This window comes from Poecilia formosa, unplaced genomic scaffold, assembly GCF_000485575.1.
Source record: "Poecilia formosa unplaced genomic scaffold, Poecilia_formosa-5.1.2 Scaffold169, whole genome shotgun sequence".
Lineage (NCBI taxonomy): Eukaryota > Metazoa > Chordata > Actinopteri > Cyprinodontiformes > Poeciliidae > Poecilia > Poecilia formosa.
Window position 1 is genome coordinate 1,265,485 of NW_006800108.1, and position 13,778 is coordinate 1,279,262.

General features: G+C 37.9%; 1 protein-coding gene across 7 annotated transcripts in view; it reads left to right on the forward strand.

The window, feature by feature from the left end:
* Positions 1–7,931, forward strand: part of LOC103146859 (myocyte-specific enhancer factor 2D homolog) — a 44,548-nt gene extending 36,617 nt beyond the window's left edge. For 4 of the 7 annotated variants that reach the window (XM_016677910.1, XM_007564939.2, XM_016677909.1 and 1 more), the window contains 4 exons: positions 205–382; positions 2,847–2,915; positions 4,253–4,303; positions 5,947–7,931. In XM_016677910.1, the coding sequence (XP_016533396.1) occupies positions 205–382; positions 2,847–2,915; positions 4,253–4,303; positions 5,947–6,367 (719 nt within the window). In that variant the 3' untranslated portion in view covers positions 6,368–7,931. The remainder of the gene's footprint in view (positions 1–204; positions 383–2,846; positions 2,916–4,252; positions 4,304–5,946) is intronic. The other 3 variants (XM_007564942.2, XM_016677912.1, XM_016677911.1) reach the window with 2 other exon arrangements.
* The last annotated feature ends 5,847 nt before the right edge of the window (positions 7,932–13,778 follow it).

Sequence of the window (13,778 nt, forward strand, 5' to 3'; positions counted from 1 at the left end):
GCACCAGTAGATTTAATTTATCAGACCCTTATAACAACATTTCTGTCCAAAATTATTTGAAATCATCCGTTTTGGATGAATAGATTACACAACAAAAACCAAAACTGTTTAAGTATAAACCGGTGAAACGATCTGCACCTGTTTGTGTCACCTGAACATAAACAGAAGTTTAAATCCGTATTTAAATCCTGCGTCTTCCCTCAGAGTACCAGCTGACCAGTGCGGACATCACTGCTTTACACGCTCTCGCGTCACCAGGCGGCTTGTTGCCGACCAGCGTGTCCACATGGCAACAACAGCAGGCCGTCTCCCAGCAACAACAGCCCCAACAGCAGCAGCAACAGCAGCAGCAGCTTAACCTTGCATCACTCAGCAACTTGGTGTAAGTCTCCTGATTTTGTTTTCCCTCTGCAGACATGTAGGAAATGTTTGTAACATCCTCACCTAACAGCTCAGTCTTCTGATAACAGCTGGCATACTGACCCTACCAGTTGCTTGCATTATATGCATACCATGACCTCCAATGCAAGCAACTTGCATCCTCTTTAGTGACCCGGTTTGCATGTCACCATTGCCATCACATCGATCTGAATAGTTTCCTGTGGCTTTTATTAAACCATCAGTTGTGAGCAGGGGGTAGCAGGTTGGCTTTGCCACTTTTCAAGAAGGTATTATAATAATAAAGATGTGATTTGATGATATTTTGTTTGTTAAAACAACTGTTTGACTAGAACAAGGGTGTCAAACTCATTTTCCTCTTGGGGCAAATCGAGATAAAGAATATTCTTAAGAGCCAGTTGTGCCAGGATGTATTGATAAAACCGATAAATAAACTTAAAATATTAATAAATAGCTTTCTCTGCATTTTATATCTAGTACTTACAATTAAATATCGAACATCTTTTCACATTGTTCAGTCCCTCCAGGATCTTGTGATTGTTTGTTGCTATCAAAGTCACTAATTTTATGGTGCTAATTTAGAAATATTTCCAAAAATATTTTTGCAACATTTGCGCTAATGTAAGTATGACTTTTTGTTCCTCACCATACTGATCGCTGACTGTTTGCCATCAAACAACGCCGAGGCAGTAGTGTTGTAAAAGCAAGAAATACTGCCTCCTACAGGAGAGAGTTGGCATAACTTAAACCCAAAAAACTTTTTTTTTTTGCTGACAATTTGCAATAAACTTGAAAAAAAAAATGCTTGGATTTGTTGATTTTATGTGAATTTCCACAGCAACTGGTGGGACTGATTGATGTAATTTAACATCTGGAGTCAAGAGGGCCAGGTAGAAAGCTGTGGCGGGCCACATTTGGCCCCCGGACCTTGAGTTTGACACATGGGGACTAGAAGATGTCGGTTCACAGAAATATGGTTTAGAAATAGAGAATGTGGCTTTATATTTAGAACTGGACAAAGATTTATTTCTTTAAAGTTTTCCTCACAGGGAAATAAAAACTCATCTGGAAGTCTTTAATTTCAAACAGCAGCTAATAGTGTGAACTGGGTCTTCTTGTGGTCCAAAATGTCAAGTAGCAACAGATTCTACAGACTCTTCAGGCTCTAAGGCGACGTTCACACAATGCCACGCTTATTGTCTTTTAAAGTTTATCTTTTGGAAACATCCAGAGAGGATGTGCATTAAATTTAACGAGCTAAAAGTGTTGAAGTCTCTGCACTTCCTCTTTGTGTCAACAGGAACTGTGAGTGAAACTGATACTATTCAACAGTTGGCAATAAGAAAAATACATTTTGTCATTATAGTTAAAAAGTAGTTAAAATGCCTGAGTGGATTTTAATAATACATTTGAAATTAAGGTGCTGTAAAGCCACATAGGAAATATTTTATATATAAGATGTTACTAGTGAAGTTCTGAATTTCTTTGAACAATTTGAATTAATATGAGTTTTAACAACATTTAATTTCCCATTGAAATCAATACAATATTTTTTTAATTGATTTTAATTTATATTATATGACATACAGCTCTGGAAAAAATTAAGAGGCCACTTAAAATGATCAGTTTCCCAGATTTTACTCTTTATAGGTTTATGTTTGAGTAAAATGAACATTGTTCTTTTATTCTATGAACTTCTAACATCATGTCTCTGAAATTCAAAGCAAATATTTAGTATTTATTTGCAGAAAATGAGAAATGGTCAAAATAACAAAACAGATGCAGAGCTTTCAGATCTCAAATAATACAAAGAAAACAAGTTTATATTCAACTAGAAACAACAATACTAATGTTTTAAGTTTTCAGAAATCGGTATTTGGTGGAATAACCTGGAGGTTTTCAATGGGGTTCAGTGCAGTGGACTCTTCATTGTTTCCAGAACTGCACGTTAGTTTTTAAGCGTAGTTGGTCAAACATAATAATAATAAAAAAATCTACACTTCTTATTGAGAAAGTAAATATGATTTGCTCTAAATTTTGCCATTAATTTGTGAGAGGACTCAATTAAAATTTGACCTTTTTGATCAAATAATTACTACAGCAGCTCAAGAATAATTACATTTATTTAATTTACTTAATTACTCAAAGTAATACTAAATAATTTTATATAGAAATAGAAGTTCAGTGGTTTTAAATAGCATATCTGTAAAGTTTTGAGCCTCTATTCAACTGATAAGTTTTGTGAAATTGTTGCATCCATGTTCAGTCAGGATTATTATAATCATTAGATCAGATTAAAGTTTTCACTTTTTTCCCTTCACAGAATCAAACAGTTTCCCTTCTTTTTTTCTCCTGTGGGTTTGAAATCTGGGTGCCTAAATGTCTCTGAGCGTTTTGGGGTTTTGGTCTGGTGGATCCTGAAGTGTGTCCTCTCCTCTCCTCCACAGCATGTGGGGCGTGGACAAACAGAGCAGTGAGCTGTCTAGCCAAGTGTCCAGTCTGGCTGCCAATCTGAGGTGAACAGCCACCGCTAGTGTGTGTGAAATGTCATGACTTTGTCTGTCAGCCGGGGTTTGGGAGGCTCACTTTGTATTTGGACCGATCCCGCCTCTAAAGCAGCAGAGCAGGAGATTCTAACGGGGCAAGAAAACCGTTTCAAGATGAGAAAATTAAACGAGTTTGATTTATTTTCTTTTGAAATGAGCAAAAGTTGAAGGTTTTCACATTTTGCCACATTACTACAAAATTGGTGACTTCAGTACATGGTGGTGGCAGCATCATGCTGTGAGGATGCATAAGCAGAGACAGGTGACTGGAGTAGGGGTGAGGAGGTGAGGATTTATCGTATCGTTTATCACTTATTGTGAATACCCTAAATTTTGGAATAGAGTAAACCTAGCATGAAACCAGACATGTTTTCATCTTTTAGGGTAATATTTTTTTGTTTTACATAAATAACCTGTTCTTAAAAAAATATTAGGTAGAAAAAGTAGATTCTCATTTACAAACATCAACCGAATTTTTCTGAAAAGCAAACCTTACTTCTAAAATAAGAAACCAATCAACCCTAAAAATATAGAAACTCTGAGCCTGCCTGGAAACCCAATTTATGTAATTATTTTTTAAGGTTTTTTTTATCGATAGTTAGGACTGAAACGATTAATCGGATTAATTGTGATAAATCGCTTAATGAAATAATCAATTTGTTGTTAACTGGAGCAAACAGACTAAAAAAGATGCCATTTGGTGAAAAAAAAAAACATATTCAGAGCAGTAATTAATCCAAAACTGGACAAAAAATATTTATATTTGCATTTAAGATTAAAACTCCTCAAGTGGAATAGTTCAGAATTACGAAAGGAATGCTGTGTTATTATAAAATGTTAATTTTCTTATTTAAGGTTTATTTTTATCTCTGTGTATTTCTAATACTGCATGAAAAACAATTAAGTGGTTAAGTGAGAAATCAGTAGAATGTGCCATTGTTTTATCCAATTAATCAATTAATCGTCACAATAATAGATTTAGTTGCAAATCTGAATATTTTGTTGCTTTTAATTAAAATTAAATTTTCAATTAATTATTGAGCAAAAGTCAGTTTTGAAAATGTAAACAAAAGAAAAGGTTTGGACAGCACAGATGTAAATATTGCATCCAGAAAACCCAGGACATGTCCGACCTTCTTATTTTGTCTGCTTCGAACTGAAGTCTGTTTGCGGTGCTCAGAGAAACGGCGTCACTGCGGTGAATCCAAACTTGCCTGCCATAATGTTTCACACTTTTCTCCTCACATGCCTCTAATCCACCTGTTCCCTTTCGGTTTGGGCTCCAACATGTTGTTTTCTCCCCACAGCGTTGGCTCTCCGTCCAACCTGCTCTTGGGTAGAGATGAGTGGTTGGGCCGGTACTGTATCACACTTCCTACTTCCTGTGTGTCTTGTGACTGCTTCTTGGCTGCCGCCCCCCTCCCCTCTCTTTAAGCATGCCTGCTGCCAAACAGGAAAGCGGTGTAGCTGTGGTTTCCACCATGTTTTCTAACCAGATTATTATTTTCTTCACATCCTTGCTGACTCACTGCGAACCACCCGTCACACACCCATCATTTCATGCTTCTGTTGGTGGTTTGGGAGCTGCTGTTGGGGACGTTACTTTGCTTTTAAAGGCTCAAAGATGGCCGCCGGTGAATAACTGAGTGTGGCTTTTCCCTGTTGGTGCCGTTCTGTAATGTTCTGTCCCGACACAAATGGTCTTCTGGGGATCTAATTGTTCGCTTTTTGTCACGTTGCTGATTACTGTTACAGCGCCTTACAAAAGTATTCACACCCCTTTGAGGTTTTTCATGTTTTTGTCATTTTACAACCATGAATGTTGATGAATTTTATTGCAGGATTTTCACATTTTCTGGAAAACTGGAGACTGAGTTTAGTTTTTTAAGACTGAAAACAAAAGGAAAATTCACTAAGAATAGAAAAAAATATATTTTCTGTCCTATTTTGGTCGTTCCTTTGTAATACACTTCTTGTCTCCTGTCTTGTCTACTTTGTCTCCTTTGTTTCTTCCTTTTTTGTGTACTTCCGTGTGTCCTGTTTTTATTTACACTCTTCCCTCTCTCCATCTTTCCTTCTTCTCTTTTCTTTTCTCATTTGATAATTTGCTTCCTTGTATAATTTCTCATCTTCCTGTCTTGTCTCTTATTTCTTACATTCTTGCTTCCTTCTATCCTTGTGTACTTTCATCTATCCTACCTTTTTCCTTTCCTTGCATACTTCCTTGTCTTCTTACTCTTTTCTTTCCTCATATACTTCGACACCTTTCTTCCTTGTATAATTTCTTACCTTCCTTGTTTCCTGTCTTAATTGCATACTTTACTGTCTTTTTCTTTGCTTGTGTACTTTCTTCTCTTCTTACATTTCTTTCCTCATGTCCTTTTTGACACGTTTCTTCCTTTCTTATTTACTTCCGTCGCTCCCACCTTTTTTCTTTCCTTGTATACTTTCTTGTTCCTTATTTCTTTCCTTTCTTGCCCACATTCTTGTCTTACTTTCCTGCTCGACTTTCTTCCCTTCCTTGTGTGCGTCTTGTCTTCTTCCTCTCTTCCATCCTAGTTTGTTCCTTATCATTTAAAATACTTTTTGACATTATAAATAAATTTACAGTCTGTTGTGTAAATTAAACACTGCGGACTGGGAACTCTGGGAAGTTAGGTATTGAAAAACTTGAGTTTTTACAAAAGAATCCTGTTTTTGTGATGTGATGGATCAACATGTTGCAGTTTGTACCTGAAGTTGAAGGAAAATTATGCATGATTTAATGTTTTAATTTAAAAAAAACAACAAACTTTTACTTTTCACTTCAGTTATCTGCTTCTTTGTGTTGCTCCATCTCATGAAATTCAATAAAACACTGAAGTCTGTGGTTGTAAACTGACCAAATCTGGAAAAGCTAAAAGGTTGCAGAATGATTTTTATCATGAGGGACGGTCAGTGGTTTAGTTTTTGCTCCGCCTCTCATCCTCCATCTTGTTTTCTTCCCTCTGACCCCTTCCAGGCCGGCGACCCACATACCTCAAGGCGCCATGCTGACCGTCAACACCAGCTCCGGCGTGAGCATCAAGTCGGAGCCGGTCTCGCCCGGCCGGGACCGGAGCACCCCGTGTCCTCCCCCCGCTCCGCCTCCATCCACCACGCCGTCCTCCACGTCCGGAGGCGCCATCTTGACGGCGCCGCCTCAGTACCCCAGCTCGCTGCTCTGCCTGGAGCCGCCGACGGGTCGCTCGCCCGCAGACAGCGTCAGCAGCAACGCCAGCTCCTTCGAGGGCAGCGACCGCGACGACGGCAGCGCTGCCGGTGGCAGCGGCGGCGGTACCGGAGGCGGAGGCGGCGCCACCGAGCTCCTCAGGGTGTCGAACGAACCGGATCAGGACGGAGGAAACGTAAAACGCATGAGATTGGACGCCTGGGTCACATAGAAGCCGCCTCTCGTCGCCAAGAGGAAGTTCTGACTCGTAAACACTTACCTTCATTATTAGCCCCCCACGACCCCGTGACCCCACCACCCACTGCCATGTGACACTATCACCACACGTCTGCACCTGTCCTGCATTACACGCCGCCATCTTGAACTCACAGGGCTTCGCCAAAAACAGACTGGTTTGGATGTTTGAGCTCAGCTGGATTCGGGTTTTAAGGCCTTGGACGGATTTCTGTCGTGATTTCTGAGGCGTTTGACCTTTTTTTATGCAATTCGATGCAACCACAGGACATTTTTCACGTGGTTTCTCAGTGACCTTCTTCTACTCGCGCGGAGGAGCGTGGATCGGTGGCTCCTCGGCGTTACGGACGCCTGCTGCATGACTCGTCACTTCCTGCTCCTGCAATCCCGCGGCGTTTTGATTGCGTGCTGTCCATTTTTTCCCCTTGATTTCGCCTGGAGACGTTTGAGGGCTGCTGGGAAATGTAGAACTGGACGCTTTAGGTACGGGGTTCCTCCACTGCCTGGAAAAGTCTGGAATTTGACTTCAGGATTTTCCAGGTCTGGAAAAACAAGAGCTTGAAAAAAAAACCGCAATTCCCCCCCAATTTATCTTTTGTGTGTTTCCAACTCCATTGTCTTTCTTTATTTGTGTCCTTCTTACCTTCCTAATGTGTCCCCTTCTTTGTCTCCTATTTTCCTTTCCTAGTGTTTTCCCCCTCACTTGTGTTCTATTTCCTCTCCTACTATCCCTCCTCCCTATAGTCCTATTACCTTTTCTGCAATCTGTCATTTCTTAGTTCCTTCTTCCTTTTCTACTGTCTCTCTGTCCTTGTGTCTTACTTCCTTCTTTGTATCCTTCCTTCTGAACATTCCTTCATTGTGTCCTACCTCCCTTCCAAGTGTCCTTCTTTCCTATCATCCTTGTGTCCTTTTCTTTTGTTCAAGTTCCTCCCTGTCTTTCCTTCTTTCCTTCCCTATTGAAATCCCTCCGTCAGTAGAAATGTCTCCATCAGATAAATTTAATTTCGATGCTCGATATGAAAATTTGGGCCGATATCTGATATCAATAATGCTGTTTTGGCCGATAACCGATATTTACCGATATTATATGTATTTCTCTACCGTTTTGACACCTTTAGGGGAAAAAAACCCGACCAAAAACAAATGGCAAAGAGATAGATTTATCGGGCCGATACCGACACGTTAGAGTCCAAAGGACTGGGAATTCTGGTTTGGGATTTTTCCATGGAGATGTGAAGGAACCCTGTTGGTAGGAAGAGCCTCCAGAAAAGGGGCGGAGTCGAGTGCCAGCGTCGGCTCTTCTTCTTCAAAACAAAACCAGACGCCAAACGTCTCCCTGGGCGCAGAGACGCGGCAGACTTTGGGAGCTGCTCCATCCATAGGAACTTCAACGAGCCTCTTTTAGTTTTCTTTAGTATTTGGTTCTTCGGAGTCCAAGTGTTCTTTATCTGTTGGTATTTTAAACATGTCTCGCAGGTCCGTTAGTCGTCCAGAGGTAGAAATTCAGACTTTGTATTAAAAAAAAAAGAAAAACATAATAAAAAAATAGGAAGAAAAAAAATCACTCCTTATACAAAAGCTTTGATGTCCTCTTTAGCTCTCTATATCCCTCCATAGCCGTGTTTGGAAAAGTGAAAGGAAAAAAGACTTTTTCTATATTTCTACCGCTTCGAGTCGGCGACAAAGTGAAATAGCTTTTTGGCTTCAACCACGTGTCTGTACATAATGAGTATATTTGCATAGACTTTGCTAGGTATCCCTAAAAACAAGCAATGTGTTGATTCTCAGTGGATCTGTCCGCATATATGAGTGTGACTTTGATATGTTTCTGGAGCCGCGGTGCAGGGGCCGGAGCTAGTTTCAGTAATCCTCCATTTTCTTCTAGTGTTGATGGCGTGCGCACTTTGTCTCACAGAGGCCTGCTTGGTTGTGGTGTCATCATTACTCTCCTGCCGCACATCTTTAAAAACCCACAAATGAAGGTAAATCGTACACCGTGATGTAAACTCTTTATTACTATTCTTGTTAGGATTATCATTATTATTATTATTAGGACACTGCCATTCACTTATATTGTAGCGATGGAGATGAAATACACTTTGAATTGAGTGTACCATGTAAAAATGTTTTCCACTTTACGCAGACACAGATGATGCTGGCTTTCCTCTTTGCAGATTGGTTTCAGGTTTTCTGTTTTTCTGTCATTTCAAGCGTGAGCCCAGGTGGAGCAGAAAGCTTGCTGATGAACCTATTATTATATTTTTTTTCTGCCCCAATCAGGAATCAAGATGTTAATATTTCACATACATTTGATAAGCAGCTTCTTTGTCGTGGTTTCGGCCCAAAAATATAAAATATTTATAATCAGAGACTTCAAAGATGCATAGATTGGGCTTTTTCTGTTCTGAAGAAAACCAGGGCTGAAGCAATTAATCGGATTAATCATGAGGAGTATATTATTGGAACAATCATCAGCCTATGTAGTAATTGATCAATAATTAACAGGAGTACACAAATTCAGAAAGAAAAATGTTATTTGCTGAAAGAGTGAGCATAAAACTGCAAAAATATGAACATTTTACAAAAAAAGCTAAAGGAATTCTGTTATTTCATTTCAGGTAATAAAATATTTTTCTTTTTTTAAAAAAAAAATTATTTATCTGCAACTTTTACAATACTTCTAATATTTTATTTTTAAAATCAGGCTTAAGTGGTTAAGAATGTGTCCATTCTTCCATCTGATTAATCGTCAAAATAATCAATTAATCCCCAGAATATTTGATTAATTGAAACAATCGTTAGCTGCAGCTTTAAAGAAAATTTGTCGTTTTCAAACTGAAATTATCCTCATTTATGCATCAAGCATGTCCCTGATTTTTCTCAAATAAAAAAGCAGCATAAACTTGTTAAATAGTGAGAATCTTTACTCTGAATTCTCTTAAAGAATAAGAGGTCAGGATTCGACCTGCTAATCAAAGGGAAAACTGGACAATTCCAGCCTCTGGTTTGATAGTTTAGCACTAGACTTGCATTTTTACTCAATGCATTTATTATAAAGTAACCCATTAAATACATAATGAACTCAAGTCCTACCATTTCTCTTGGTAAATCTGTTTTAATTTCCTTTTTGAGCTGTAATAAAACAAAACAAAGGAGCAGCACAAGGCGAACTGTGTTGCTCAGCAATCATCTTATATTAGTAATAAACATTTCAGATATCCGTCTGATAATTGATCCACGTTTGCAGCCAGCTGATGATAATTTTCTGTAATAATCAGAAAATTGCTCCTTATTTTGTTTGTGCTGTGAATTTGAATTTCTCGACAGGGATTCTGCACCCAGAGATAATTATCCACATTTATTAGAATCTCAGTTAAAGACAAAAATACAAAGTAGATTGTCACCAGCGTACTTCATAATTACTGGCACCCCTGATAACGATGCCTTAAAAAACTAGTTCCAGTTTAACATCAGGCTCTGACGGAAGAGGCCCGCAGCATCACGGATCCTCTAAAGTCTGTTTTCATGTTGGATTGAAATTCTGATCCTGCTGGGGGTTTTCAATTCAATTCAATTCAAATTCAAAAACACTTCATTGATACCCAGTGGAAATGAAATAAAATTAAATCAATCTGGCCAAAGAAGTGAGTTCCAGGGTGTTTACGTTTGTGATAGTAGGAAACAAAATGACTTTTTTCCAAACATTTAGTGTATAAACACAGTTTAATCTGGACTTTTTTGATTTTAGTTACTCCTCCTAACAGCAAACTTGTTTGAAGTTTTAACTTTAATTGTTTCTCTGACTTTAGTTAAGGGTAAGTTGAGGAAAGTAGCTAATTTCTCTAGCGTTTTTCTAGCTGAACATGAATGTGGTTTTAAGGAGTCTCTAAGTAAAGTCGGCCTGTTATGAATAAATGCTCTCCAAAGGTTGAAGCTGCTGCAGCAATAAGTCATTTTTCACACGTCCTTAGCGGGGGCGCTAGTAGATGTGAAGACGCTGAGAGTCGTAATCGGTGTGAAACGAGTTCGTGACTCTGAAAGCCCAACATAACCACTAACAACCAGTTAGGAACAAAAGCATGAATTTATTTATTTTCCTGTTTTTAGCAGCTCATCTGGCTTCAGAAGCCTCCCACCCCCCATGCTCACATCTTGAGTTTGCTCTTCCTTTTTGTAGGATTTTTGAGAAATGGGCAAAAGTTTCTCAGACTTTCCCCTCTGAACTCTGACGGGCGCCGACATTTCACCCATTTTTCTCCTTTTTTTTCTCTCAGACATGCAAAGAAAGGTTGCAGTGTAGAGACAATCTATATGAGGAAACCTGCACCCCTGTTACCTGTTGTGTATAATGTTTTTTAGAAACTCACTATTTTTGGATTAATTTGTGCTGGTGACAGTTCAGACGTCTGTTTATTATGATGATGATGATATTCTGGAGCTTTTATTTTATGGCTATATTTTTGTGTAGGATAGCTGTTTTCGTTCCACCTCTTTTTAATCTTCCTTATAAACATATAGTACTGGTTTCCTTTTTTGTTTTGAAACAACTTGCTGAAAATTGCACGATCAGTTCTTGTGGTATTAGCAAATGCAACGAAGGAAATACCAGTTAAATGCTGCAGTTTTAATTAAGATATATAGAATATATTTATAAAACGGGAAACAACAGAAATTAGTCATTCATGGAATAAAAAACAAAACATGTAAATGCATGGGACACAGGTAACAGCTAAGCTTCTGTTACGTACAGTAATGATAAGGACATGCATCATAAATGAGTTAAAACAGCTCAGAATAATGTAGCATATGAAATACTAAAGATGAAATTTATAGCTAATATATTGTGTCGAGCTGGTCTGCTTTGGGTTTTATTGTAAAGAAGATATTTCTTTTTTTGTTGTTCTTTTTGTTTTTGAGAATGATATACAGTTTGTGTATATTTTCATATACAAAGTATGCACTGATATGTTATTAAAATTCTATACCGCTTTTACAAAAAAAGTGTTTGTTGTACCAAAGTATCCAAGTCCCTTGAAACCTTTATCCTTTTTGCGTATGTTTTACCGTATTTTATATATTAAATAGACAAACTGAGTGAAATGACACCGAATCTGTGGGTTTTATTTTCTGGTCTTGGTAGAAAAGTGTTGCAGCACTTTTATCTCCGGCTGTTTTTCATGGTTTTGGTGAGAACTGCGCCGCTAAATTTAGCTGGTTTCTCGTGACCTTGCTCGGCTCTCGGGAGCAACAACAGGAGCTGATGAAGAAATTAGCGTTGTGGTGCTGAAAGATGCTCCTCATCATGTCGGCTCATTAAGTTTTTTTTGTCCAGCACAAAGTGCAGAAATATAAATCCAGGGTCTTTTTTTCCAGGTCTGGATAAATCTAGGAAAAGAAAATATTTGGATTTCCAATCTTTATTCCCTCACCTTCAACTACAATTCAAGAACAAATCAAACAAAGTAGGACAAAACTATGATTTTTAAATCAAAATCTACTCACAAAAATGTTAAACGTGACACAAAGTAAGATTTTTTACGTTCCTTCTGTTGTCATGGTAACTAAGGCCACATCTACTTGTTGATTTATACTCTAAAGTTCAACTTGGTGCACCCAAGTCTACGTTTGTATCTAATGTATTAAAACTTTATTAAATACGTCGGGTGTTTTCAAATGAAGACTGACGTAAATCCTGTTTTTACCTTTCAGTTTTCTTCAATCCAACCCAGAATAATAATATCCAAACTGGATGCCTTTCATTTAATAAGGAAAAAAACATTTGACATTTTGGATCTACAATCCTGTTCCTACAAAAACAATTTGATTATTTCTTTAATTAAAATAGTTCATTGTTGAATATGTAGATGTGTCTTCTTTGAAGAAGACGACTGCATGGCTTTCTGCTGGCGTTGGTGGGTCGTTCATCCAGCAGGCTGCCGAGTTTTTGAGATAAAAATGTTTAAAGTTGACAGGAAATTTGAAAATATCACTTGATAATTACATGTTATTGAAAGATTGGAAGGAAGAGTAATACCTGAAGACCAACTATAAAGTCTTAAAAAATACAAGCATTTTTTAAAAAACTAAAATAAGCAATCCTAAGCCTGGTGGGGGCACAAGTAAAGCCTGGTGGCCCACCAGGCTTATAATACACTGGAGGAAACCCTGACATGATTTTCTGGGGTAGCCAGCATTTTTTAAAAGCGGGGGATGGACCCCTTACGCCCCCCTCTTAGGGTTGCCACTGGTTTTATTTTACTTTCTCACATAAACTATTTTAAAACGACTGAATTACCTACAATAAGAAAAGTTTTTGCAACTAAAGTTGTTTTTTTCCCCTCCTCTTTAAGCTGTTTTTGCACACACACACAAAAAAAAAAAGCTGCTCAAGTTAAATTCAGGTCGTCTGGTTTAGCGATACCATGGACGCCCATATATAGGCATCTGCCTGTTTCCTGTCTAAGTTTTGCCCCTAAACGTAAACATTTCTTCACCTCCAAACATTCACTTGAGTGACATAAAAGTTTTAATGTTAAAGAGGCCAGCAGGGCTTCTGTATACCAGACTATAACATGTTTAATCATCTGAGTCGTTGAGGGTTTATTGGAGTTGCTGCTCAGGTCATGACATGTCTTGCTATGGAAAAACATGAAGGGAGTTGCTGCAAAAACACACACCACCCCCACAAAGAGAGAAAAAAGGTTACGCTGAAATAAGAGAACATTTTGTATCTTTTCATAATCAATTGATGCCAACTTTGCTTTAACTGTGCTTAAAGTATTTAGATTTTTTATTTTTATTTTATGACCTAATTATAGTACATCAATCAATGGGATTTAATATATGGGAACATAAAACTGACTTTATGTTGTAATAATTGTCCATAGTTAGTTATAGTCATGTGTTACAATGTTTTCAAAATACTTTTACAGACTCAAAGATCTGAGTTACTGAGAAGAGCAGATCTTTTTATTCAACAGACTCGCGGGCCACATAGACATAAAAAACAAAGACATGATGCACAACATGATAAAAAACTGAGTTCAGATTTTAGCAGGATTATGATGGTTATAAATGGATGCCATTTCCAAACATACACTGATTTAGAGTAAACTTAACACCAAAAATATTGCAGAGTCTTTTGTATTTTGCACAAAACAGATTACAGGTTGTTGGAGATAAATATCGATTTCCAGTGTTTGTCATTTGGGATTGGCAGCAGTTTTTTTTAATATGGAAGCCATCGAAGCTTGGTTTTGTTTTTTGATTTTTTTACATTAAGTCTGTCAGCAGAAGACAGACGATCCAATAACCAGTAATTTATTCTGCATTGTCAGCTTTATGCACCATAAAACTTCACTGAACCGAATTACTGAATGAAATAT